Source organism: Zosterops lateralis (genome assembly GCF_965231275.1).
Source record: "Zosterops lateralis genome assembly, chromosome: 6".
NCBI classification, from domain to species: Eukaryota; Metazoa; Chordata; class Aves; order Passeriformes; family Zosteropidae; genus Zosterops; species Zosterops lateralis.
In genome coordinates this window covers 56880881-56908389 of record NC_139761.1, presented here as the reverse complement: position 1 = coordinate 56908389, position 27509 = coordinate 56880881, and the positions used below count along the sequence as shown (strand labels likewise).

At 40.1% G+C, this 27509-nt stretch overlaps 2 protein-coding genes and 1 long non-coding RNA gene across 4 annotated transcripts in view; 2 read left to right on the top strand and 1 right to left on the bottom strand.

The window, feature by feature from the left end:
• E2F8 (E2F transcription factor 8) overlaps positions 1–10878 on the top strand; it is an 11536-nt gene extending 658 nt beyond the window's left edge. The window contains exons 2-13 of one of the 2 annotated variants that reach the window (XM_083863454.1): positions 638–913; positions 1223–1379; positions 2760–3011; positions 3711–3872; positions 5058–5195; positions 5508–5717; positions 6261–6345; positions 6604–7087; positions 7965–8183; positions 9008–9137; positions 9218–9534; positions 10227–10878. In XM_083863454.1, coding sequence (XP_083719580.1) covers positions 638–913; positions 1223–1379; positions 2760–3011; positions 3711–3872; positions 5058–5195; positions 5508–5717; positions 6261–6345; positions 6604–7087; positions 7965–8183; positions 9008–9137; positions 9218–9534; positions 10227–10400 — 2604 coding nt within the window. In that variant the 3' untranslated portion in view covers positions 10401–10878. Of the gene's footprint in view, positions 1–637; positions 914–1222; positions 1380–2759; positions 3066–3710; positions 3873–5057; positions 5196–5507; positions 5718–6260; positions 6346–6603; positions 7088–7964; positions 8184–9007; positions 9138–9217; positions 9535–10226 lie in introns of both variants that reach the window. The other variant, XM_083863453.1, reaches the window with a different exon arrangement.
• On the bottom strand, positions 7129–17053 carry LOC310910611. The gene is made up of 3 exons (XR_014590385.1): positions 16641–17053; positions 16236–16290; positions 7129–7452 (listed from the first exon to the last, which is right to left on the bottom strand). It is a non-coding gene; the product is annotated as an uncharacterized lncRNA (long non-coding RNA).
• CSRP3 (cysteine and glycine rich protein 3) lies at positions 13320–27325 on the top strand. The gene is made up of 6 exons (XM_083863458.1): positions 13320–13411; positions 19205–19335; positions 23050–23218; positions 24581–24716; positions 25182–25275; positions 26355–27325. The coding sequence occupies exons 2-6, from the start codon at positions 19224–19226 to the stop codon at positions 26432–26434; spliced, it is 591 nt and encodes a 196-aa protein (XP_083719584.1). The 5' UTR covers positions 13320–13411; positions 19205–19223; the 3' UTR covers positions 26435–27325.
• Positions 27326–27509: the final 184 nt, after the last annotated feature.

The window sequence follows — 27509 nt, the reverse complement described above, 5'->3', positions numbered from 1 at the left end:
AAACGACAAGGAAGTGGATCGGTCCCTGATCCTGCCCGCCCGGGCACCCCTTCCCTTCACTGTCCCTCTTTATCTTCTCCTGTTCTGTCTCGGCAATCACATTCCACCCCTCATTCCGCTCCCAAGTTTGCTGAGAGAGCTGAGAGCTTGTTAAAATTGGCTGTAAAAGTTCAGAGCTTGTCAGCCAACAAGCTATGACTATGACTACTAAATACCGGGCTAAATACTAAATTTACGGCGATTATATAATAAAGGATAAGAGTTCCCTGGTGTCTATTTATCCCAACAAGGGTTTATAAGCAACATCGCACCCGTTCCCGGGTACTGACATGTTTCAGCCATTATTTGTAGCTCTCTGCTGTGCATTAATGTACCTTCTGACTGTGTTTGCCTCAGAGGAAGGAAAAGGAAAAATCACTCGAGGAATAAATGCCACGGGGCCCGAGCCTTAAGCTACAGGCACAGAAATGGTGTCAGGAAAGGGACTGTTGGTTCAGAGTAGGACTGGAAGGAACCCTTGACTCGCAGCTACCCAAAAAATGCACTGGAGCTCTATTCCCCTTTTACTCTTATTGATAAATGGATCGTGGTGCACCTGGGTTTTAATATCACCCTTGTTCTTTTTCTTGATATATAGGAAAATGAGCATTCTGAGCCATGCAAAAATGTACTGAAAACCCCTTTGAAACAAGCAGCTACCTCACAGTTGGTGCTGACAGAGAGACAGCCTGACTGTCAACCTCTAACCACACCCCCAAAACCGAAGGAAACCCCTCCTGCAGATCCATGGACACCTACTTCCAACCTGAAAATGCTGATTAGTGCAGCCAGTCCCGAGATTAGGAGCAGAGAACAGAGAAGGCAACTGTCAGACAGTTCAAGTGAGGCCCTACAGACAAAACACTGTTTGCAGGTATGTTGAAAAGTTGTCTGTATTTATTTTTTCTTTTTCTTTTTTTTTTTTTAAGTTATCTGAAGGCTGTTTATTCAGTATAAAAATCATACATTGACAGCACATCTTATTTTTTAAGTTTTGATTTTGGAGCATTTGCTAAGTATAAGTAAGGATATTGACTAGCTACATGTTCTGGTTTTATTTCACAGCTGCTGAGGACAAAGGAAGAACACTGGCCCTTTGACAGTGCTCACTATGAAGCTGTTGAATACCTGTGCTTACGTATTGTCAAAATCCTCACAATCTCTTGTCCTTATTCCCATGCAGGAGCACTTGTTGGGGGATGAATATGAAAAATCTCAGCCAAGTCGTAAAGAGAAGAGTCTCGGGTTACTGTGTCATAAATTCTTAGCTCGATATCCTGATTACCCCAGCCCTTCACAGAAAAGTTACATTTGCCTTGATGAAGTCACTGAAGAGCTACGTAAGTTGGTGTTCATCCTATTAAATGTTTCTTCATGCAGATTTGCCAATCACCTGCCATTTTTGTCAGTACAATTTTGCTCCATACGGTTTAGGATGCTTCCTCTGTTCTCAAATTTATTTAAACTGAGTTTTAAACTCCTAATTTCTAGAGCAATTCTTTTAAAATGCTCAGTGAACTGAACTGAGAAACTCTGAATTCTGTTTCATATTGAACATTTAAATTATTGCTGATACCACAAATAACCATTTGCAGTTTTTTTTGGATTCAGAGATGATACCTAAGACTAGTGGTTAGATTTTTGCAGCAGGAACTAGCATTTCTCAAATGGAGCCCACAGCTTCCTGTCCAACCATGACATCAAAGCAAGAAACTGCTTTCTATTCTTGATGATAACTTTACTTTCTTATCTTATATCACTGGTTTTTATGTTGCACCAATGATTTCTGCACAGTTTGCATTTCTAACATAAAGCTGAAGCTTTTTTAAATAAAGAGGTTATGGAGTTATAGCATTCTCCAGCTTATATATGGGTAATGATTATAAAAATTTGAAAGCTGTATGATTTACATTTTTTTATACTTTATACTTTTTTAATACTTTACTTTTTTATACTTTATATACTTTATATGTATTTATATATACAAAAGGACATATCTTTTAGGAAATGTCTGGTTAAAACCAAGAGTTTATCAGACAAATGAGAAAAGAGGAGTATGCTAATAAAATAACATGTGAAAAAGAAGTTACAAAACAGTTTCCTACCATGAATTTCCAAGGTCGCTTAAGGACACAATCTAAAATCAAAGCAGTGAATAATTAAAAATGCTCTGTTTTTTCTGAAGCTGGATTGAAACCCACATAATGGCTCTTCTGGCAACTAAGTTTTATTCCTTAAGGAATGCTGAAAGCCAAGTATAACTGTGGAACAGCAAAGTCCTGTTATATATGAAGCAAGTTTTCCTTGCTGGCAAAACCCGCGAGTGTCACAAGCACAACTCAAAGGAACGACACTCACCATCAGGTTGAGAAGTGAGCAGAGAAAGATGAAGTTTATTATGATTTGAGGTTTAAATAGGATTTGGAATTTGATCAAGGATTGGGGGACGAGAGGAACACCCCTCTGACCCCAGCGGTCAAACCAGCAGCCCATCACAGAGAGGAATGCGAAAACAATTTACTTTTGTTTACATTAAATGTCTGAGAAACTCCAGTACAATTATGTAAACAAGATCAGAAAGCTAAAAATCAGGGCAACAGGTGAGGGCCATTTTCAGTTAGTGCTGTGGAGTTGGCAGGAATTATTTAGGAGCCCATTAAGAGGAAGGGCAGGGACGTGTGCTGCAGGTGACATTTCCCTCTGCCCGTTTCCCTCTGCAGACGTGGAGCGCAGGCGCATCTATGACATAGTGAACGTGCTGGAGAGCCTGCACATGGTGAGCCGCCTGGCCAGGAACAGATACGTCTGGCACGGCCGCCACAACCTCCCCCAGACCCTGCAGGCCCTCAAAAAGGTGGGAGAGGAGAACAAATACATCCAGCAGATCCAGATGATCAAGAGAAGAGAGTACGAGCATGAGTTTGATGCTGATGGTGAAAGGAATGAAGAAATGGCAAGTTCTTTTGGCTCAAGTGAGCAGTCAGAAATGTCTTTTGTCGAGCTCCCAGGAGTGGAATTTCGTGCTGGTAATAATTCTCTATAATGCCAAGAATAATATGTACTTAAAATGATAAATTTCGGTAAACTTGGAAAAAACCCATTTATTAGTCTTCCTCTTTTTTTTTTCCCCACTGAGGTGGTGCTGCCCCAAAGGCACCACAACTGTTTGTGGTGAGAAAAAGTGCTCTGCACTCCTTCAACTTGTCTTATTCCTTCAGTTCTTGTAATTTGTTTTTACATCAGGTGAAACTATCAAATACACCAACATATAATCCAATTGCCATTACCACTGAATTGTTATAGAAACCAGAAGTTAGTATTAAATGTTATAGAAACTTGAAGCATAAATTACTCAATTTGTTTTATTAATTTAGCTTTGATTGCTGGAAGAAATTTTAATTAAGGGTTAAATATCTTTAAGAGTACAAGTTGTCAGGCAATGGGAAATGTGTATGTGGGATACATCACCCTCTCTTCTTTGTACTTAGACTTGGTATCCACCCAGTCATCTGTTTCTTTTCATGTAGAAACATGATTCTGGAGTCAGCATTGGCCCTGCCTAGCCTCTGTGTTATTCTTACAATTATTATTGCTGACAAATTTCTTCAGTGTTTTATGTTTGTAGTTGGTGTGTCACTGAATGCTTTAATCCTTTCTCCTGTCTGCTGCAGCATCAGTGAATGGCAGGAAGTACAAGTCCTTACGAGTGATGAGTCAGAAATTTGTGATGCTGTTTCTTGTATCAACACCTCAAATTGTGAGCCTTGAAGTTGCTGCTAAAATCCTGATTGGAGAAGATCAGTTAGAAGACTTAGATAAAAGCAAGTTTAAAAGTAAGTACAACACCAAGTGTAAGCTAAATGAATTATCCCAGTACTAACTCACGTAATGAAAAATACTGTTTTGTTTTTCCTGCCACAAATATTTATCTGAGCCTCCAAAAACTCACTAAACACCTTCTGCAGTTTGTATTTTTTGTATGGTCATTGATACATAATGCCCACCTGAGAGGAAAAGTCCATTAAATCCTCCCTCCTGAAGCAATGTCACAAGGCTCCACGTTGGTAACAATTTATCTTTCCTCAAGTGGCCTGTCAAAGTTTTCAGCATCATTTCACTAAAGATGCCTCAGAATCATGCAAAATCTGTGTTTTGGCCACACAACTAACTTGGTAGAAATCTAAAGAAATTCTGTAAATGTCCTGTGACCAACTTGCATGTCAGGGGAAGTGAAACCCTGTGCTCTAACTGCCAATTATTTCTTCATTCTTTTACCCTTCTCTCAGTTCTCTGCACACTTCCTCCTCTTCCTCTCCATTCAAATGAAATGGTATTTCTAGGTCAGTAGACATATAATAAATTAAAATGTGCTGCTTTTGAGGGATAGTTTGTGGCTTTCATTGAAAATTAGACTCTTTCTTGATTCTCAGATTCCTTTGCTTGCTTGGATTATTTTTGGGTTTTTTTTTTTTTTTTTTTTTTTTTTTTTTTTTTTTTTTTTTTTTTTTGTGGAATTCTGTCTATGCAAATACTGATCCTTGCTGGTTTCAGTTCATGATTTCCTTTCCACTGCCTCACAGCACCATAGAGAGGGTGGGTGGCCACTCAGCTGGGTTTTTTGCTTGCTTTTATTCTTCCGTAAGAAGAGCCTGTCTCACAATAAAAGCATTTGCAGGGTGTACGTGCCTTTTCATTTACTTATATTTACTAGGGAATTTGTGTAGGTCTGATCACTGCACAGAAATTAACTTGTTTTGAAAAAGTTCTTTTTTCCATATTTAGCATCACAAACTTTGCACTGTCTTCTAGAGCTGTATTTATGTCATTCTATTTTACATGTAAACTTTGTATCACATTGTTATTTCCTTGTATAAATACCTGTTCCACAAAATTGTTCTTAATTTTTTAAAGCTTTTTCCTTTTAGCTGCTTAAAGGGTGTTACAACATTTCTTTATCTGATACATGCTAACTTGTTAATTGCAATTCCTATACTTAACATTTATTTCTTTTATTTCAGCCAAAATTAGAAGACTTTATGACATAGCAAATGTTCTCAGCAGCCTTAAGCTTATCAAAAAAGTTCATGTTACAGAGGAGAGAGGCAGAAAACCAGCATTCAAGTGGACAGGACCTGAGGTCTTGCCAAATACTCAGGGTAGGTGTATGTGTCATTTTCTTTTGTTCTGCTGATGATACTATGATTGTTCTTTTGTTTTCTCTGCTAAAATTTTTTGACCAAAACACCGAATAACTGAGCAGAAAACCTTTTACTAATCACATCACTGTTCTTAACAGCACAGCAACCAGTGTTTGTTTGCACATAGTGGATGTTCAGCTATTGAGATTCTTGAATTTCCATGTTTGCTGCTGTTGCTATTTCCAGAATTATAAGCCAGGCTCAAATAATTGCTTTTAATTACTGAATCTGCATATTATATGTATTTTCTTCTTTTTTTTCGTTTTCCAGATACAAAACTTGAAGCAACTTCTACAACCTGTGCCCCACCTATTTCAGAATCCATCCCTTCCAAAGAGCAGTGCTCAAAAGCCCTTTTTCCTTCAAAAGGAAAGCAAAACTTCACTCGACATTCATCTCTAATAAAATTAGTTAAGAGCATAGAGAACGACAGAAGGAAGATCCAGTCTGCTCCAACCAGCCCAGTTAAAATAACTGCCAGTATGTATCTTTTCCTTAGTTTTCTTTTAGAAACTTCTTTTTCTTTGTTTTTAAATCACGTGTAGTCTTGCATTACAAATTTGGGCTCACCCTCTTCTCACAGGATATGCAGATGTGTGGGTGGTGCCTCCTTTCAAAAAATACATCTTAAGAACTCTCAGAAAGTTAGAAATGGCTACAAAGCTTCTGTTTGTCTAGAACCACTGAATCTCTGAACATTGGATCTTCTCTGAACCTGCTTTGTTGTAGAAACTCTGCTTTGGATCATACTATCCAAGCAGTTCTGTATTCCACAAAATGGCCAGAAAATTACCTGTCAATGTTAATGTTCTTGCTAGGGATCCTCTCTGGGGCCTTTAAAATTTGTTTGATGTAAGCTGACATCCAGGTGATCAAATCAAATCTGGGCTGAGTGTGAGGATAAGTTGTCTCATTAAATGTGTATGTTACATTACAGAATGCAGTCTCCCCAAGTTAAAGTTAAATTTTAACTTTTGAATTCCATGTACTCACAGTTCTGATTTGTTCTTCTCCTCCAACCAGGTACTTATCAAAGTTTACCAGTTTTCCCAAACACAATAGCTCAGTTTCCAGCAATCACTAAGCATCAGCTGGAAGGACAATCCAAGTAAGTTTGCACAAGTTTAAAGGTGAGAACAAGTTAAAGTTATGCTCAGTTTGAGTGGGGCAACAGCCTGCAAAAAACAGTTACCCTGAATAATTGCAGGCTAGTTTTTCGTTTATCTTCTCTTTAGTGGATTGAGAAGTACAAGTTCATGTTAAGTCTTTGTATTACAGAAAATAATTTGTCAGGACATTTACTTCTGCATGAAGGAATTAAAACACATATGGGATTTTTTTTTGTTTCTGTTTTTTTTTGCTGAAGGACGGCAGAAGAGATGCACGTGAAACGTGCCCTGTCCTCGCCTGAGGCTGTCCCCAAGGCTGAAGCCTCTCAGCAGCCAGCTCTGAGCCAGCCCCTGGGGGTGTGCCCTGCAAGCCACAGCTCTGTGTCACCCGTCATCCTACCTCACCCTCAGTCTGGGGTTTCATATGCAATCTGTCTGCACCCTTCCCAAGCCCACACGGTGACAACCTACAGCCCAGGCTTCATGTTGCAGCCTCTGCCCTGTGCTAACGTAACTGGAATGAAGAGTAATAATCCTAAAGTATTAAATAAAATAACCACTGAGGAAGGGGATGCTCAGAGAGGTCCTGATGAGCCTACAAAATCCTTGGCAGCTGAAGAAAGGCCTGAAATGAAATCAGAAACTTCATCTCAGCGCTGCCTCAAAAGATCACAAGCATTACCAGAGAATAATTTAATTAAAAGGCGTAAAAGTGATGAGGAAAGCCTTGATACTTCTTTGGTAAGTTAAATTAGTTTTAAAATGCCATTTTATGGCTTAGTGATGTTGCCACCTACTCATTTTCAAAGTGATGTAGGAGCCTGCCAGGGAGTGTAGGCGTTTTAAATAACACCAGGCTTGAAGAGGTGGTGCTCGCTTGCTGTGCCTGCTGATGTTTGAGGGGCTGGGGGTTGTATTTAAGAAGACAAAGTGTACAGGTGTAGTGAAAATAAAACAACTCACAAAACACTCTGTCAAAGCTTACCTATTTACACATGATTCTGGACTAGGTCAGGGTGAGAGCGAGGTTGGAAGCAGGTGATCTTCAAGGTCCCTGGAATTCTAGGATTCTGTAAACTTGCAGGCATCCATTCTTGGCTTTAGAGCTGTTAGGAGGGAAAGTGGATGTATAAAAGTCACTGGACAGGGAACATCCCAAAATCCTGATACCTTCTAAATATTTCCAAACCCAGTGTTGGTTTGTTGTAGGCATAACAGAACAGCATATGAAGAGAATAAGAGGCTCAGATAAACTTGGTGTTTATGGAGAGATTGGGGTTGAATTGCTTTCCACTCCTCAGTTGCTGATTGCTTTAGCATCTCTAAATTACAAACCTGCTGTAAATTTGGCTTGCCAAAACAGTCATCACATGTTATGGGTGTGTTATGACAGCACATGCTATCAGACATCCACTAGCTGGGGAGAAACAAGAGATGGTAACATGGACCTGGCTATCCTAGTGACCAGAAATTTTTATAGCACAAACTTGGGAATGAGGAGGAAATAAAAAGCTTGTTTTCCAATTTTTCATAATGTATAAATATCATTGTAGGACTCTCATGGAGATTGTTAAGCCTTACAACACCTGCCTTTCTTTTTTATGTACTTTTTTCAAAGGGAGAATCCGCTAAGAATGAAAAACCACCTTCCAATAGCTCACAAACTAATCATGAAATGGACAGTGTCCAGGAAGAGAGACAGAATGAAACCAAAACAGTAGATCAAAACATGGCAAGTTGCTGTGACCAATGTACAAAAGAAAATATTCCAGAAGATGAAGATAAAATGAAAACAAAACAAGACATACCTGTGGCATTTGCCATTCCTGCTCCTGAGGTAAAATTTGTTTGGAAGTTTTGGAGTCTTTGCAAAAGAAACGAAACTATAATGAACTACACCTTCAAAGGTTGTCTTTGGTTGAATTCATTTTAGTGTGCTCTTAAAACCTTATTTTGTAGGAATGTAGGGTTTCTGTTTCTGCACTGAGTATACAAGTAAGAGGATATAAAGAGGCTTTCAGTGTGTGACACAAAGGTCACACTAAGGAGCTGAGAGCAATGTAGAGATCCCTTACCTCCCCAATCCTTTGTTTGCATATACTTACTATCAAATACTTTGAAACAGAATCACATGAAACTCTCTTCCTCAGATTCTGTGTTCTGAATTAAAATTCAGTATGCTGCAGTTAAGACTGATTGCTGTAGAGAACCTGAATAAAGAACAGTTCAGCTGACAAAACTAGGATGTGTAAATGCAAAAATTGTCTTCCAATATTTGTTTTGTGGAAAAAAACAATCCAAGAATGAGGTGATGTGATGATTTACTGGGTCCAGGATGTTTCTTCTGGAAAAACAGTATTCAGTATCAGGGTTTCTTTTCCATCTGGTCAAGTTGCACTGTGTTAATCCCAGGTGGATTTCCAGTTCCCCACTAAGAGTATCAACTGGAAATGGAGCCAGCTGACATGTGTGTGGTTTTAATTCAAGGAGCATGTCCTTGAGCCTGTTGTGTTTCAGACAGAAAGTAGTACAGGCATAGTGGGATATGGCATCCTGGGGCATGGAGGATAAAGATTAGGAACAAGGCAAGGGAGGGTTGCAGTTTTGGGGTTTGTTTATCACATGTTTGGGCTAAAGGTGTGCTGTCTCCTTCTTTTCCAGACTTTTTTTCCGTCTGGTTATCTGATTCCTCTGACTCACTGCACCCATGGCAACAAGGCCGAGTGCTCCAATAAGGAGAAGTCTGGGGTGTGTTCTCTGCAGCACACGGCCTACAGCTCTCCCATCACCGGTGAGTGCCCAGGGAAACAGGCACAGGGGGCTGGATCAGCTTGTCCTAATTCCCTTCAACACTTGATGTTTCTGTTGCAGGTGTCATTCCAATGCCAGCCTCAGAACTGAAAACAGTCAATATTCCTGCTTTTCACATAACCCCCTTGAACATAATGCTGTCACCCAATTCCATAGCTGCTGCACCTGTGCTGAGCAACTCCTGCCTCAATTCCAGCAGTACCACTTCTGCCCCAAACCCAAGCTCTTCAGCTCTCAACTTTATGCTGCAACACATAGGACTAATACCTGCTGGTGTGCAAGTTGCTGCAAATCCTGTTCTCCAGCACGTGCCAGTCTCTTCCCAATCGGAAAATATCAACCACAGCTCAGGGAGCACAAACGTGCAGGAAGGGAAGGTGAGTTAAAAACTATTGCAACTCCACCGTGGTGGGTTGAGTGGGAAGTGAGGTGCAGTTATTCCCTTGCAGCAGGTAAAATTTATAAATAAACGTTTCTTTTTGATCTTTAGAAATCAGCACTGCCCAAAAAGAGCTAGCAGTGAAGGCCCAGCCTAAGTACAGTAGAAATGAGAGGTTAGCAAGGAAGATAAGTGACTTATTTGTGGTGGAAGTGGAGCCAGCTGGAAGAGGACAAGATGTGAAGAGACAACTGTTTTAGAGGGAGGATTTTACATAGATCTGAGATTGTACTTATTAACAAATTGTCCCTTTGTTACTTTATCTTTCCTTCTTGTTACTTCCCTAATCTACCCTCATGTTCTTGTGTTTCGTTATAGGTTTTCTTTTAATACGGTAGGACTATACAGGATTTGAAATGCTTTTTTCCCCACAGGAAGTTTCTCTGTATATTTTATGTAATACTGTATTGCCTACTATCTGTGTTAAAAAAGGGGATTAGAGAAACCATATTTTTATGTATATTTACATATATCAAGGAATGCAGGTATATCCTTCTCAGTAAAAAGTTAAGTGTTTAAATTTCAGGGAAAAAAAAAAAAAAGAGTTTGCTAACACCCTGCAAAAACTTAGAAGTAGAATTTACTTTTTATTGCCCCATAAATGAAAGTAACTTTGTCTTTTCTCTTCAGCCTTCTGTTCCAAAGGAACCTCAGGAGCCTCAGACAGTTACAGAAAACTTTTTCCGCACCCCAGGAGGGCCAAACACGGAACCTTCACTGTCTGCAAACTCAGATGGTGCCCAGAGAACCTCTCAAGGAACTCTATATATTCCTCAACGAAAACTTGAAGTTTCAGAAGACTAATTTTGGGATAGGGAATTGCTGACTGTGTTAGCAGGCGAAATGACTGGTAACACACTGCACATGTCTGGCATTGTATGATGGACAATGGCTTGGACATGTATTGCCAAGACCTCAATGCTGGAAAATAGCCTTAATTGATGCTTTAGAAAATAAAACTGACTCTTAAGGAGAAAGTTAATGCCTAATGAATTTTTCCAAAAGGCTTACCTGAAGTATTTTAACAACAAAGTTATGTATATCTAAGTGGGGTTTTTTGTGAGTGTGTGTTGATTTCTTCTATGCAAAGTAAGCTGAAAATGTCTTTGTACAGAAAGGTACAGTCTATCAGTCAGTACATATTTTGCACCAAAAAAAAAAGTACTGTGAGTGTGTAAATATTTTATGTCTTAGCAAAGAGGCCATAGTTAAAATGTTTTGCTTCTGTGTTTAATAATGCTCTTTTGTAAAATTAGTAAGAAGCACCAAAAAACCCCTCAGATTTTCTTAATCAATTTTTATATAAGTTAAGAATTATTTATACTGTATTTTTAAATCGATTTGTTCAGATTAAACTTACATAAAACTCTACACTGACTTTTTCTGTTTGATCAGCTTAGATTACCTAAGTTATACATTGCACATTCACTGGCATCTCTTTGTTCTTTTTTTGTCAGGCAGGGGTTGCTGTCTTCTGAAGAAAGGGGGAGAAATGGTATTTTGTGAACAAGTGACTTAAGTAATTCAATGTAACTTCTGAACTCTTATCAGTAGATATTACAACTCCTAAAAACAAGTTAGAATAAAACAGGACGTAAGATATCACCCTGGAGCATTCAAGAACGAGTGTCCAAATGTCACAGGAATTTCAAACAGGTTCAATCAAACCACTTGAATTTAAATATGGGCAGCAGTGTCTCATATGCACTGAACAAAGAAAGATGAAGACTCTTCATATACAGTTCAAAGTCAGATAACAAGTAACAGCTAACAAATGAAATAGAAGTACAGTGTATCTGCCTTCCCAGGCCAATCTGGGATAGGAGAAATAGTAGCAAAACCCAAGATTTGGGCTCGGACTGCATTAAAAAAATGTATTTAAAACAGCTATCACAGTAAAACAAACTCTTTTGCTCTTATATAGTGCAAAGTTCTAATACAAAATACACCTGACAGAACAGGATCACTATTGAAATATTCCTTAATAAGGGGAAAGAAGAATAAAAGCTGGAAGAGGGAAAAATTCTCTATAGAGCACTGAATAGATTTTTCTCTTCCAAAGAAAAAACTGATCATCCTTACACCTGCTATCAATTTCATTCTGGAATATAAAGGCAAAAGTTTTAGAAACTTGCATTACTCAGTGGAAATAAACTACACCCCTTTCATTTCTGAGCACCACTAACCTATAGAGATCCAGCTGTTCCTTGGAGCTATAAAGAGCCTTTCAACAATCCCGGCAGGGGCACACAGCAGCACAGAAATTAGGCAGCATCCAACACCAGAAAGACTAAAAGTTCTTAATCTGCATTTTTCCCTTAAATCCTCTGCCAAAACCAAAGGGAAAATACTTATATTTTGGGATGAAAACTTTCTATGCAGAGTTCCCTGGAGTTGGTTATGATGGCAATCCATCCAAGTACATGATCTATAAAATATGAGTGAACATCAGAGAAGGTCCATCCCTCTCACATGTCAGGGGTCCTAATGTAAGTCACCAGGGGTGCAAACACAAAGATTTTAGAAGCTTCTCAGTGCTTCCCATGTGCTCCAGGAGGGAGCTCAGGCCTGCCCCAACCCCTCCTTGCTGCCCTTTTAACCCTCATATCACACACTGCACTGTCCCCACTGTATTTGGCTTTATCTGCTGTGGAATAGCGCCATTAACTATCTGAGAGAACAACCAAGAAGAGATGGAAGTCCAGCTCCTCTGCTCAGGAAAGAAACAGTCCTTCAATTTTACATCAAGGCCCTGTCCCTGCATTATAAAATCCATGCCCGACTCAACAGCAGATTTAGAGGTTCCTAAGAGTTTTCTTAGCAGTCTCAGCTAACAGACCCTAAATCCTAAAGTCTGACCTGGATTTGGCATCTAATTTTCTTATGCTTGCATGGAAGTCCCCAAGTCAAGACTTTCAGCTTGAGAGTTCTGATGTTTAACCCCTGGGATGGGCCCTTCCATACACAGCAAAGTCCATGGTCCTGAACAAAGCTGCTAAATTCAGGCATTTGTTCAGAAAATGAGAATTAGCTTCCAAACCTTTAAAGCCCTTAAAATAAAGCCCTGTAAAAAACTGCTTCATACTTTACTGCCCACATCTCTAACAAATCTGCAGCCTCATCCATTTTCAAGGGGCTCAGTCAGGCATGGCAAATATAATTGCAATAGTTACACAGGCTAAATATTATACATATTAGCTACCCACCTTAATGCCTAAAAACAGTAAAAAAGGAAAGACTTGAGTTAAAAGCATAATTCTCTGTATCCTACAAGACAAACCAGTTGTATCTCTCAAACCATGAAATGCAGAATGAAATGCTATTCAGTTTAAAACCGTTGCTTTCCTGGGGGTGCTACAAACAATTTTTAATTTACTGTTATTTTAAACAATTATTCTGGTAAATTACTTTTGGCAGTGTGACCACTAAGAACTAGATCGTCATTTCAGGGACCGTTATTTAATGATTCACATTTAAGCAATGCAGCAGAGCAACTACAACAAAACTTTAATCTTTATTTCTGATCTGTTAGGCTGCAGCCAGGAATGTCCTTTAGGTATAATCCGAGGGGCTGCATTGTTGTCCACCTACTCACAAGCGGACACGAGGCAACAAAATGCCAGGCTTTTGTCAGAGGTTATTTTCAGCTTGGTGATAGCAATGGTATTGCTCAGATCCCTGAAACTCTCACTGCCCTCCCCTCCCAGCTTATAGGGGCTGACAGAGGTGGTCACTGCATTTAAAGGGAGCAGAAACCCCTCCTGTTCAAACCCTTTGAGAGCCAAGGAAAGAGGGAGAAACTCCGAGCGACTCCGGTGAGTCTCACGGGTTTTGCCAAAAAGGGTTTGGGTATTTATTTTTTTTATATTCGTAACAGATGATAGAAGCAGTTTGTTGCCTGACCAAGAAAACTATGTAGGTGTAGGACAGAAATGTGAGCCCTACAGAGCAGTGTTTTAGGTTTGGAGTAGCCAGTAGACAGAGAGATTCTTCTGGCTCAGCCAGGCAAGCAGATACTGGTGTTGCAAGAGCAGGGCTGGGGGGATCCTCATTAGAGACACTCACTGCGACTAGGCAAGGCTGGGCAACAGAAGTTTCAGAATGTTTAAAAGTTTTGTTAGTGAGCTACAGAATTATTTTTTCTGCAGTCAGTCTTTAGAAAGGGTGTGAACACAGCATACAAAATTTGTGTGCTTTCATAATAGTATCCTAGAAGTAAAAATCCAAAACAACCCCCTCAAATCTTCAAAATATTTTATGTCAGTGACCAATTGGTTTCATATCAAATAAGAAGAAATTATTCATATCAAATAAGAAACTTCTATGCAGAGTTGACATGGAAAACAGCTAGGTAAGAGTGCAGGATGAAAGAATTATTCCCAAATCCATCATTCAAGCATTCCAGAAGAGCGTGATTGGTCAAGTCTTCAGGAAAAAAAAAATAAAAAAACCCAAAAAAATAGATATGTGTTTTTACTTTGGAAAAATTTCTCCCAAAAGGTAAAATTCTTTCAGAGAATAAAGCCTGTAGATAAATGTTTGTAGATAAAATAATTCTGTGTCTCAGCCATCACAGTGCTATTTCAAAGTCTGTAACAGTTTTGCCTGGCACTTAAAAAGACTTAGTGCAGGGCTAAGGATTTAGAGAAGGATCTTGTGGAAGGAATAGTGAAAGCTGATAGCCCAGGATTAGGCCTGGAAAAAGGAATAGGTCATTTGTAGAGCAGGATGCAGCTTTCCACAGCCACATGGATCAGGCTGAACTATGAGGGTGAATGTACAAGCATGTGTGGGGTGTGGTTGGTTTCTAAGCCAGAATGAAGTATCTTGTTCTAGTGTCAGGATATTGTATTTTTTGGAGATGCAATTTCTGCAAAAGTGTGCATCAAGGAAGTTTCAAAGGAAATGTGGCATCACTAGGCTAGAAAATAATAGAAAAAATGGAAGAACAGAGATGAAAGCAAGGGAATGGGACACTATCAGCTCTCAGCAATGCACATCATGTGCTTCATATCAAGTCAGTTAAAATCTTTTGTTTCAAAGTGCCATGTGTGACTTAGCATGGCCAGTGCCAATGAAAAATCAATATTTACCTTCCAGTGTTAGAATTCCCATCCCTTGACCTCTCTGAGTTGCTTTACTGCAGAAGGAAGGGGACAATGCTGGTTTTTATGAGATCATGGTGGAAGCTCAATGTATGACACCAACTAATAAAATTTACCTGTAGCCACAGTCGGCTGAATGCATTGGAATATCAGAAATAGGATTATAAACACATAACAAGATCACATCTCCATCAAATGAGCTCAGCCTTCAAACACAAACCTTCCCTCTGTTGTGAATCTCTCCTGCTGAGGGAGAAGCACATTTCACAAGGGGGTGGATTTTGACAGAAACACCTCCAGGCTGTTTGAGATGCAGTGGCATCTCAAATGCAGACACATCAAAATAAAACCTCACCGTGAATGTCAGTTGCAGAGAAAAACCACTGCAGCATTTTATGGCTATTATATAAAGGAAGACATATCTTGTTACCCCAATGGAGCTGCTGGGGTGAGTACCACTAAGGACGGTCAAATGAGTCATGGTGGTCACAGGACAGGTCACAGCAGAGCTGTGATTAGATACCAGAGTGAAGCTCTGGCTGCATTGGCATCTCCCACGGACTTCAGCTGGGAAAAGAATTTCAAATATGGCCTTGATACTTTGCATTTCAATGTAGACAGCCATGTTTGAGTTTTATATTATTACTGCTTGTTCTATAGGTAAGGAATCAAGGAATCAGTATTTTTATCCTCTGAGTCTAGACCAAGCAGCTTAGCTGGGACTAAAATGCAGAGAGATGCAAGGCACACCCTGCCCACCACTCCCCACTCAGCGTTTCTACTACCAGTGATCACAAAGGCAATATTCCCCATTCTGTTTATCCCCTTCAGAGCTATCCTGCAGCACATGTGGCACGGAGATAACCCGATAACCCTGCCAGCCACACAATACACAACTCTGCAGCCCATTCAGATAAGACCTGAGCTCTACACTGCCAAATGCATGAGCATGTAGAAGGGAAAACCTTGTGTTTAGCAAGGAAGCACCAGAATTAATTCCAATTAATCAATTCATTAATTAAATTTTTCATCTGCAGCACAGTCAGGCATTAGCACTGCCTTTTACTCCTCCACATTTCATCAGGCCCCTACTGCATCCACCACCCATTTAGATCAATGGATCAAAATACATTTGTGGATTATATCCTTATCAATAACACTTTGATTAGAGAAAGACACTCTGTGGCAGTGATGCGACACCCAGATTTGGACAGCATGACTAACAGCCCCAAAGAAGATGTCTCACAATGTTTTCATGCCTGTGCAGAGCACACCAACACTTCAAAGGCTTCCTTACTCTGAGCCCAGCCTACAAAGTAGTGATATAAGCTCTAAATAAGGGGAGGCACGAATCCTTGGCTGCACATCTCATGTATAAATCCTGCTGCATATAGAAGCTGCATTCTGAAGAGTGACACAAGCTGCTGAGAAGCAATTGAGCAAGCCCAAGAACACTCCTCCAGCTTAAAAGCACCCTGAGTGCCCAAACGTTGCACACTAAGACTCAGAAGTTTCTGTGTCACACATTTCTTACCTTTAGGATGAGTCTGCTCCATTTCCCACCAGATCACCAGGATATAACAAGTACCCTGTGATGAGCAGACATGAAAAGTTAAACAGATTAAGGCAATAAAGTTCAGGGAATTTCACAGGGATTGGACACTGACACCCAATGAAATTATGGGAAGTGGAGACTTTGAATCTACTTTTTTCTGATGACAAATAGGAGACCAAATTCTATTTGCACATCAAAAGGATGGAGCTTTATCCACTGTTAAAATTTAGATGAGTATAAAACTGTGAGTGCCACACCCCTTGTGGAGGTTACTTTCTCATGGTAACCCTGCTGCATACACAGCATCCACAGGGATGGCTACTCATCTCCAGAGGGATGAGCAAAGCCCAGACAGCAAGAGCACAGATGTGCCCTGTACCTCACCCAGCTGCTCCTGCAGCCAGCACAGACATCATGGCATGCACTGCTCTCCTCACACCAGCATCCTCATGGGAATATTTCTGCCATGCCTTTCTTCTTTCTCCTACACCTTCCCATCAGGTGATGCAAAAAAAAAAAAAAAAAACCAACAAACATGGAAAATGTGTCTGCATGCCCAGTCATGTTACTATAATTAGCCTCAGGAACAATGGTCCTTCTAAGAGCTTTAACCACAGCCCTTGACAGCACAAGGTTCGCTATCATGTTTTATCAGACTTTTTCAGAGGTTATTTTTCCCCCTTCAGCTAATGATGTAATTGGAGCTACTTTCCAACAACTATCCTTGCTGCCACAGACTTGGAGGCTTGGTGTGCCTTTGAGAGCTAACAGAAGCAGCAGCTTTACAGAGACCAGAGGTACAAACCACCCTCTTCCCAGGCAGCTGTCAGTGCTGCCTCAGCTGGGAATGGATCCCACTGGAAACCTGATTTGAAAGGGAACACTGCAGACACAAAAATTTCATTTTGATTTCCAAGGAAGTGTCACAAAACTGATTTTTATCCACAGTTGCTCTTCCTTCTTTTCAAATGTTTGAAGCATCGCTTGAACTGTTCTCATAAGAGAAAGAAAAAATGGCACCAATACAAAAGTACTTTAAAAATAGGAGAAAATATAGAATAGCAGAGTGAGAATAAGATTTTTACCTACATGAAAGATTCCTTTCTGTTCCTTTATCTCACATTTAAAAGGAATGGAAAAACCAATTTAACAGTGCTGTTCAGTAAAGGCTTCACTAAGTGAGAGAGATCAAATTCATCATCTGTTCCTCTGTGCACAGTTAGTTTTGTTTCTTATTTCAGCTACATCAGGTTTTTTGCTTCTCACTTGTTACATTACAGATAAACAGAGTTTGAAGAAAGCTGAGTTTTCATTTCCTTTCTGCACCATTCCTGTTTTGGAACTGCCAGAGCAGTTCTGCTCCTGAGCAGCCTCCCAGGAGAGCTGGGAGGGTCTGGAAGAGATTAATGATGCTGCTGCTGTATGACAGCAGAGGGCTGGGCTGACTGAGCTGGGGAGGGTGTTCAGTTGAGCATAAATCAGCCCCACAAAGAGGAGGAGAGAGTGGATCTAGCATGAGGATGACAGGTATGCTGTCTAGTGAAGGTAGCAGTCACTACAGTGACTATTTAATTACCCAGGGTTAAGGATATGCTAATAACTGCTGTGGTAAGGCAGAGGTGTTTGGATATGTTGGTATCTGCACTGTTATCAAACACTGACTGCAAAACCTGCCCCCACTGCCATGTCTCCAGGGCTATTGCTTCAGTGTGTGCACCTTCCTTCTGCTGGACAGACAACTCTTTTATACCACTGCAGGATTTTTGGTCTTGGTTGTCAGAAAGGATTCCTCTCAGGGTGCAGAGCTGGCATGTAGACATTGTTCATTTCATTCTGAAATTCAGAAGATTAAAATGCAGAAGTCGCTGAGATGATGATAAGCACAGGTCATTACTCCAATGTAAATATATAGTAAAATGTTAGTCTAAAATACAACTAATTGAAAACACCAGCTCTGTTACATCACTGCTATGATAAATTCCCCTCTCTCTATCACCTGCCCTCAGAAGAAAATTCTCAAGGCAGCAGGCCTGATTCAGCCTTCAAAATCCTCCTCTCAGCTAAAAGTACCTTTTGGTGAATTTTATCAAACACAAATAGCACAAGCAGGCTTCAAAGTAACTATAATAAGAAGGTGACTGGTTTTCCAAGAAGGAGGAGAAGGCCTGTGCCAGGGGCTTGGGACAAGCCGATAATGCCGTGTGCAGATGACAAGATGACGTCCCAGTCTTTCCAGAAACCATGACTCAAACAAGAAAACAGAAGGGCAGGCTGAGGGCTGGGCTTGTTCCAGGTGTGTGACAACACAATCACAGGGAAGGATACAGAGCCTGACATCAGGAGACCTGGGCTGGGCTCCTGCCCTCCTGGGTGACCTTGGGCAAGGCTCTTCAGTGCTAACTGCAATAGCAAAACTGGAACAGTAACCACAGCGCTTTGCTTTCTCTGATGTTTAGATTTTAAATGCAATTGACAAAGAGCAAAACCCACAGCTATCCATTATTACTTTACAATGGCTGTGCAGCACAGTGATCTTGTGGCTGTTTCATGAGGAACACAGAAAAGGCTATGCTGGGGTACAGGAGAGGGCAGTGTTGAAAGAAAATGACTATTTGATGGAAAACAAATCCACTCTTTTCCAGAGGAGGGTTGAGTGATCCTAGCACCTTTTCACTGAAACACCTTGCAATCATTTCACATATTTATCACCACAATATACCAAGCAAAGGAATATCCTTTTTTATAAGAGAGAATCACAGGGATTGAGACTGTCCCCAAAGCACCAGGGTAGGTTCTCACTTCTCTACCACACAGGTATGAAGTATATTGCAAGTGTGCAGTAGCAGTTGACTGGAGAGGGAGGAAAAAAAAAGTTTTAAAATCAAGCTGTTCCATTTAAAAGAATTCATGTTTGCTGTTGTATTTATTTATATAATTTGATTTCCTAGGTGAACCCTTCTGATAAAGATGCCAAACTGGGGAGGAGGAGCCAAGTGTGGGGCCTGTGAAAAGACAGTGTACCACGCTGAGGAAATCCAGTGCAATGGAAGGAGTTTCCACAAGTCCTGCTTCCTCTGCAGTAAGCTGGGCTGGAGGGTTTATCATCACAGCACCCCCATAGCTCTGTAAAACTCTTCCATTAAAGCCAGAACATTTACTTTTGCTAATAAGTGCAGGTAGTTTTGCTGCCTTTTACCTGGAGCAATCTACCTCTTGGGCTCCTGGCTTTTCTTTATCCAAACATGAGAAGGATTTTGTCAGGGACACTAAGGTGCTGCAGAGCCACAGTATCTAGTTCCATCTCCAGGAAACCCTTCCCACAATGTGGCACATCACAGGTTTGCTTCAGATTAAAAAGTCCAGCAGAACTAAACAAACAGCACTCATTAGCCAGAAGGATGATAACTTCTTTACTTTTAGGAGATGATTACTTTCACAGTGAATTCTGGCATTAATTTGTTTCACACTGAAAAGCTGAAAGACCCTGGTGTCATCAAAACCTCCCACCAACACTCTGCACACACACCTCATTCTCCTCCTTCCCATATTTCACGTAGTCCCATTTCACTTACTCTTTCCCTCCATGCTCCTCTGTGATGTTTGGCTTCCGGGAATTTTGCTTTCTCTGCAGAAGAGGCAGAAATAATAAATAAAAAAATAAACAAACAACAAAACAAAGAGAAGGTATTCAGCTCTGTTTGCCCTTTGTGGAGTGGGAGAGAGCAAACAATTTGCTAAGAACTAAAGATAGCTGAAGAGCTTATTTTGCAGACAATACTTGGGGTTAGTATCTTTGCAGTATGATTTCCAGCATGACAGTTTAGGAGCCACTGAATCCAATTTTCTCCCTCCTTTTCTGGAGGGATAGACACTTCTTAGTTGGAGGCATGAGGCTAAACATTATATACTTAGCTGATACAGTGCAGAACTTTGCAGAATGAGTCCAAAGGACACACCTGAGCTGTCTTTGCCTTTCTCCAAGTGCCCTAAAAGGCCAAGTAAAAAAAGGATTCCCTCAAAACATTTTCAGTTAACTGACAACCTTCAGCCAATTCTTACAGAATGGTAAAAGGGAAAAACCTCAGTCTCAACTAGAACTTTCTTAGTGCTTCCATGTTCTGCCTATAACAATTAATAGTAAATAAAAGGAAAGAGCTGTCCTAATAGAGCCTGGTTATGAATATTTCTCAAGTGTAAGCTTCATTCTTAGTACAAGTGAATTATTTTCTTCTAGTGATTCATGATAAACAACTTCCAACCATTAGCTCTATTGAATATTTGGTTTGTTGTGGGGCTTTTCTTGTTTGGTTGGTGGTGTATTTTGTGGTTTTTTAAAAATTTTTGCTTTATTTGCCCCCTGTTGTAAGTCTGAATTAAATTATTAATAGGTTAGATACCAAAAATAGTATTCCCATCAGAAATTTGTTGGAGGTCAAAAGCTAAAGATGAATCTAAATTGCCCAGCTGGCATATAAAAGGTATGTTAATTGGCTTTACTTTCCCCCATGATTCATATACAGTGTTCAGCAGCTCTGGGTGCCTCAGGATCATGTATCACATTCATGGGCTTTTCTATGAACCATTTATAGGATTGCATTTCTCAACAGAAGGAAACCAATCCTCCCCAACCCAAACTCTGGCACGGAAAGTCAGTTTAGCTGCACTTTTGTGTGCTTCTATATAAAACTATCCCAAACATATCTTCTATTTCACTTTCTATTTGACCAGGCACACAAAGCACATCAGTATTTTTTGACCAAAGAGTTCAATTTCAGCAAAATTAGGAACAACTCAAAGCAACCTGCTAACACAGGAAGAACTAGACAAGCTAAATTGTACATAACACTCTCTCTCCGTTCCATAGTTTTTCTCTGCAAGTATTATAAGAGAGAATTTGTTTCCAGCAATCCCTCCTTCCCCTGCAGACTCCTGTTTACCTGCAGACTGCTGTTCCACTGACAGCTCTTACCCCAAGTGCAGCAGTGATGGACATTTGGCAGGATCTCACACCATCACCTGCATCTCCTCAGCGCCGGCGGGAGAACAGGATCTGTTGGCAGACGACAGGTCTCAAAATTATTGCAACAATAGCACTTCAAGGGCTTTTGCTCCATCTGTCCTGGTGAATTGATACCCTATCCCTAAGGAACCAGAAATAGAAACACTTTATCTGCTGCTAGAGTTTCCATCATCCCCTTAACTCCCTTAGCAAATATAATTACCATCTCAAAGCAACACTGAAGTACGAGGAGATCAGGTTCACACATTTGCAGAAATGCCTCGTTTTGTTTCTGTTGACTATAAAGGTCTTTGCAAATTATTTCCCTCTCCATGGAATACAGGGAGGAGGAGAGCCACAAAGATAACCAGAGAGCTGGGGACGTGTAACTAGCATTATATACTGCCTCTTAACAGCAACTTGGTCTTTAAAGTCCCTTCCAACCCAATCCAGTCCAGGAGTCTGTAATTAACGATGCAGAGATTCCCGGGTATAAATTCACTGCTGTGGGTAAATTGGATTCAGAGGAGAACATTTAAAGTAAACGTGGGGGACAGGGGCTAATCAAACCCTCAGGGTAGCTCCGCCAAAGCTTGCACTTGTGGCCACTTGCAATGCTTCTGTATTTCACAGCTTTCAGTTCCATACGTGAAGTCAGCAACTTTGTTTTCCAAGCCATCAATAGCCCGTGACTGGAATGCCCTCTGCAGGGCAAGCATTTGTTCAAAGGAACCTGCAGAGAAAGTTTTTTGTGCTTTTTCCCCCACTTCTAATCAACCACTGTTGAACAGAGAACAGTTTGTAAGAAGTATTGAAGTAGTAATTTTTTAGCATACTAGAAAATCCTGGTTTTCATGAGAGACTCTGAATTGAAAGATCTTCCTCTCTCTGTGGGGTGGAGCGTGTCTCACACTGAGTTCCCAAAGTGGTGCAGCAAACAGAGGCAATATACTTCTCACCAAGTAGTGAGGAGTGTAGCTACTCATTTTTTTCCCCCCCATTCATTATTGGTAGTGCTGTAGAGGACATAATTTGTATTCCCTGATGAAAGCTGGGCATTCCTATGGCACCTTCTGTCCAAAAGTCTGCCAGACCTTTCTCAGTGAGCCAAGCCAAGCTGTCTCTGTACCAAACACGATTTGTAAGAGCTCTATTTGGGAATGGCTACAGCCACACTCTTGACATCCCAGAGCAAGAGCCGACAGAGCTGACACTGGCTTTGCCTTAGTGCCACAGCCTCAACAAACAAATAATGATAAAAAAACCTCAGCAAACTCCAGATGTGGTGTTGATGTCAAAGCCTCTTTCAGAAACACATCACATCAAAGCAGCCTGGGCTGAGCTGAGAAAGCCACCACAGACTCAGAGCAAGTATTTTGAAAACTCCAGGCGCACAGTGGCATCAGTGCCCCTGCAACCTTCTTTGCCCCCCTTTTTTAAGGTTTGTGCGTTCAGGATGGTTATCCCAAGTCCATTTTAGGCTTTAAGGTTTGGGAGTTCAGGATGGTTATCTCAAGTCCACTTTAAGCTTCATAGATCTAAATTTCCCTGGGTCCACAGGATAACTTCAGAGTGGCAAAAGAAGAACAGCTTTTGTGTACACATGCTCACCTCCCCATTACTTCAGCAACAGCCCATCAAGTTTTATACTGACAAGTTTTATGCTGACTAGCTCTTTCCCCCGTATTTTCAAAGCTAAACAAAAACAAATGCTAATTCCAATTATTTTAAACCACATAAATTCAACATTGAAAAGGCAAATGCTGATACATGCCTCTCTCTCCCTGTTTTCAGTGGCCTGCAGGAAGGCTCTGGACAGCACCACAGTGGCAGCTCACGAGTCTGAAATCTACTGCAAAACCTGTTATGGGAGAAAATACGGCCCCAAAGGTGTTGGCTTTGGACAGGGGGCTGGATGCCTTAGCACTGACACTGGAGACCACCTGGGCTTGAATCTGCAGCAGTGAGTTCATAAATCCCACTGACAGCTCCTTTTTCTGCTCCTACTTGTCTCTTACCAGGCTGTTTTATATATTTTATTCTGTTGCCATAACAACATCCAGCGTAAGGAGCAGAGCAGATTTTCCTACACCCCTTCCTTCCGTGGACACAGTAATTTACAGGTTTTAATGATGCTCAGTCTCTTTAAGCCTGCTTTACAAATTATCTCTCTCCTTCAATAGGCAATTACTCTGCAGAAGCAGCCTTTATAAGCCACCACACAAGTAAATATTCTCTGGAATTGTAATCTGCCATTTGTAGCACAGTGGTAAAGTCACATTCACCATAGAAAAAGATAGTATTTTTCCCCCCCGTTAGAGGCTAAAATACAGTTAAGGTTTTACTCTTAGAGAAATAATCACACTACCCCATACTGTTAGCTCTCCTCTCAATGGGGGAAATAACATTTCTAAATCCTCCCTGTGGTTTGAATAACACTTACAAACACACTGAGAATGTGTTTGAACAAAGAAATTCTAATGGGATACCATCTTCCAAAAGCACATAATTAGCTCTGACAGTTCATTTTTATAGGATTTTCCTGCAATTCTCAAAGCTGCACATTTCTAAATCAACGATGCTTCTTCCTTCTGGTGGTCTAACTATAAAGAAACCAATTAACCAATATGCTGTGTAAGAAATAAAAGCTTAAACAATGTATTTAACTGTAGCTCCTTGGACCATACAAATCCATTAGGGGCAGAGTTCAGCACCAAAAAGTGTTGCATCCTGTGGATATAATGACCTGTTGCAGTCCAACTACCTGATAATTCAGAAATCATTCTGTGAAAGGCTTTATGCACAAAGATATAAACCCCAAAGTCCAGAAATAAAAACCAAAGATACTTTTCTGATGTCCTTTTGACCCTAGGCCAGGTAAGAACCCCAATTCCCTGTTCAAATGTTTCACTGCCTAATGAAACTATGGCATCAAAACCCTGAATTTTTATTCAGTTTGATGAGTTCCAGCAGATGACCAATTATTAAGACCAGAGACATATTTTACTTGTATTTTCCCCTCTTGCCTCTCAATGAGAGAAAATGGAGTTTTACTTCAATTTTCATTAAATATAATATTTTCTGCATGTGTCTGCTACCAGCAACATGTACTTAGCTCAGAACAGGTAATATCAGAGCTTACAGTACCAGGTTCTCAATCACACAACACAGAACAGAATACTTTGATTTTCTTCTTTTTTTATCCCTTTTTGCATGTCAGAGACCAGCAATCTGGTATTTTTAAAGCCTTACTAAAAAAAATAATGAAATCCTTTTTCTAAAGAAGATAACATTTTTAAGCAGCTTTTAAAAACTTGTGTTTTAGGGGCTCACCAAAGCCTGCTCGCCCTTCAACACCAACCAACGCTTCCAAGTTTGCCAAAAAGATGGTAGATGTGGATAAATGTCCCCGTTGTGGCAGATCAGTGTATGCTGCAGAGAAGATCATGGGAGGAGGAAAAGTAAGTAGTGACTTCAGCACTAGGAGAAAAACCCCACTGTTTTATAATGGTGAGAAACTACAGCTGAGAGGTCCTTGATCGTTGAAATTTTCATTCATAAAGAAAACGTGAGGATGAGTCTGCAAATTGCAGGTTTAAAATCTTGTACTTTTTGCAAACCTTTTTCTTTTCTGCAAAACTTTTTGCTTCTTACTGATGCCTGAGGATCAAACAGAGATTACTGTACAAGCTGGCTCTTTCTCCATCTCTGGGTATATTTATAAACATTTATTTGCAGTGGCAGTTGCATTAACATTAGACAATGCAACTGAAAAAGGGCTTACCCAGAATGACTAAAAATGGAAGCCACGAAATCAACAAATGAATTTTTACCTTTCCACACCACACAAAGCAGTACTTGGTTTTTTTTTACCTGCTGGCTGTGCACTTTCTGTGCCACACAATGAGTTGTTTTCCTTTGCTCAGCCCTGGCACAAGACCTGCTTCCGCTGCGCAATTTGTGGGAAGAGTTTGGAATCCACGAATGTCACGGACAAGGATGGAGAGCTCTACTGTAAAGGTGAGAGCTCCAGGGAGCTGAACTGGGCTACAGAGTTAATCTGAAGTTAATTTTAGATTAACTTTAGACCTAGAATTGTGATTTACCTTGCTGTATGATTAACATCCCCAGGAAAATTAATTGTGTCTTTAACAACTTGCTGAAAGCAAAGAGCTGTGGTAACGTTGCAGTTGCAGCTTCTACTATTAACATTTAAATTTTAAAGCTGTCATTTTTCTACAAACGTGACAACCCCTCAAATCTGTCAGACTTTCTAACAGAGCACGGGCCATATCTGCTGGGCAGGCTCTTCTACCTGCACAGTCTCGTTCACTAAAATAAAAAATCCACAAAGATACAGATCTTTGGTCCTGCACGTCAGAATTCTTGCCAATAAAATTTAAAGATATTTCCAGTGCACTGGTAGCACAGAAGATAAGGCAAAAATGGTAAATTATATATGTTCTTCTCAGATTCAGAAAGTTCCCAGACTTCACTTGACTCCTAGAAATAGCTTAAGGAAAAAAAAAAAAAAAAGTGAAGCTTTTATATCCAAAGCTAAATTTTATGGAGAACCCTAAAGAAGAATATTGGAGTTCTGTGGCTTTGGGTACAGTCTGTCAACCATAAGTGCATCAAATTTGGAGAAATATGCTCACCATTACTACTTAGAGTTGTGATAAATAACTGTGCACACACTAACCAATATAGAGTTCAAAAGGAACTACTTAAATGCCCATCAATAGTTTCTGGATCATGCTCCAGTTCTTCTCCTTAAAAATCTTTGGCTTACTCTGTATTACTCAGACCAAGTTTTACTGAGAACTTTCAGATAGGAAAGTAGCTTTAATGAAAACATTACTTAGATCTAAAAAAATACAGTTTCTTAACTTTTTTTGAGGTGCAACTTTTGTATAACTCAAATATGTGATACCAGTTTGACTATTAAGACCTGGATAAACTTATGGGAAATGCACTATTTCAGATTTCCTTCCTTTTTATCAGCTTCAATTTGACCATAACTTAAAAATGAAAATCAAAAGACATTTACCTCTGAGAGCCTTCAGAGTACCATTTACCTTCCCTTCCTTCTTTTGCAGTTTGCTATGCAAAAAATTTCGGTCCCAAAGGAATTGGATTTGGTGGCCTCACTCAAGTGGAAAAGAAAGAGTGTGAATGAGAAGAAATGGATGCAACAGACTCAAACTGCTGTTGATGCCACCAAGTGATAGCTGTCAAGTAAAACATTAAACAACACATATAAGAACCTAGGGCATTTGATTAAGATTTTCCACCTTGCAGGAAAAATTGGTGAGTTGTATCTTAAGAAATTATCTTAGAGTAGATTAAACAGGTACAGTGATAAAACTAGACTCGTGTTTGTGTTTAGTACATGAAGACAAGGAAACCTCATGGAATATTATTGCTTCTTAAACTAGTTCTTGTCACATTTTAGACTGGAATTTTAGACTCATAGTGCCCCATTATGATAGGGATCCCTTCTGGAGTGAAGGGTCCCAGGTGCTTCCAGTTAGATTGGATTTTCTTTTGTTCACAATGTTAACCTGTCTGTATTTCCACCAGTCTCCTAGTTGAGTTTTGAACACGCTGGCATTTATGTTATAAGAAGTAGACATTATTTGCTTTGAGACAATTAAAAAAGGATTTGAAATTCACTCTCTCTGAAGGAGCTATTTCTAAAAAAACCCAATGTTTTCTCAGAATACAGTGTTGTAAGTTTTGTCTGTTTTCAAGTTACAATAAAGTACTTACTGCTTCACATAGTTTTTATTTGTATTTGCTTCTGCTTATACAGTCTACAGTGTTTCAAATAAATAGATTTCAGCAAGATGAATTAAACCCCCCATTTCTTAACTACAATAATTGCATTTCACTACATTACTTACCACGCCAGTTCCAGATGGTAAGTACTTTATTTTCCTGATTTGAACTCCTTTCCTGCTGGTTTTCATTGTTGCCTACTTTGACTTACATCCATATCAGTGTGTCCAGCTGGCCCCTCCTTTTCTTGGGAATGTGGCTGACATCAGCTATTACAGATGCACTGGGGAACAATTCCCTCTTTTTATCTACATAAATCATAAACCTACCCATTTTCATAACCTAACAGGGTATACAAATGTGAAAAACATCAGGCAAAGGGTCAGGCTTCTTCTCATGGTTTTGTACCCACCCACTTTTAAATACCTCATCTATCCCTTGAACCTATTTCAGTCTGCAAAAATACACTTACA

What these genes read in the sequence shown, in the direction of transcription:
- CSRP3 (XM_083863458.1), top strand. Translation starts at nt 19,224, where the DNA reads ATGCCAAACTGGGGAGGAGGAGCCAAGTGTGGGGCCTGTGAAAAGACA. An exon ending in CTGGGCTTGAATCTGCAGCA is followed by an intron (nt 23,219 to 24,580) that starts GTGAGTTCATAA and finishes CTTGTGTTTTAG; the next exon opens with GGGCTCACCAAAGCCTGCTC. An exon ending in AGATCATGGGAGGAGGAAAA is followed by an intron (nt 24,717 to 25,181) that starts GTAAGTAGTGAC and finishes TCCTTTGCTCAG; the next exon opens with CCCTGGCACAAGACCTGCTT.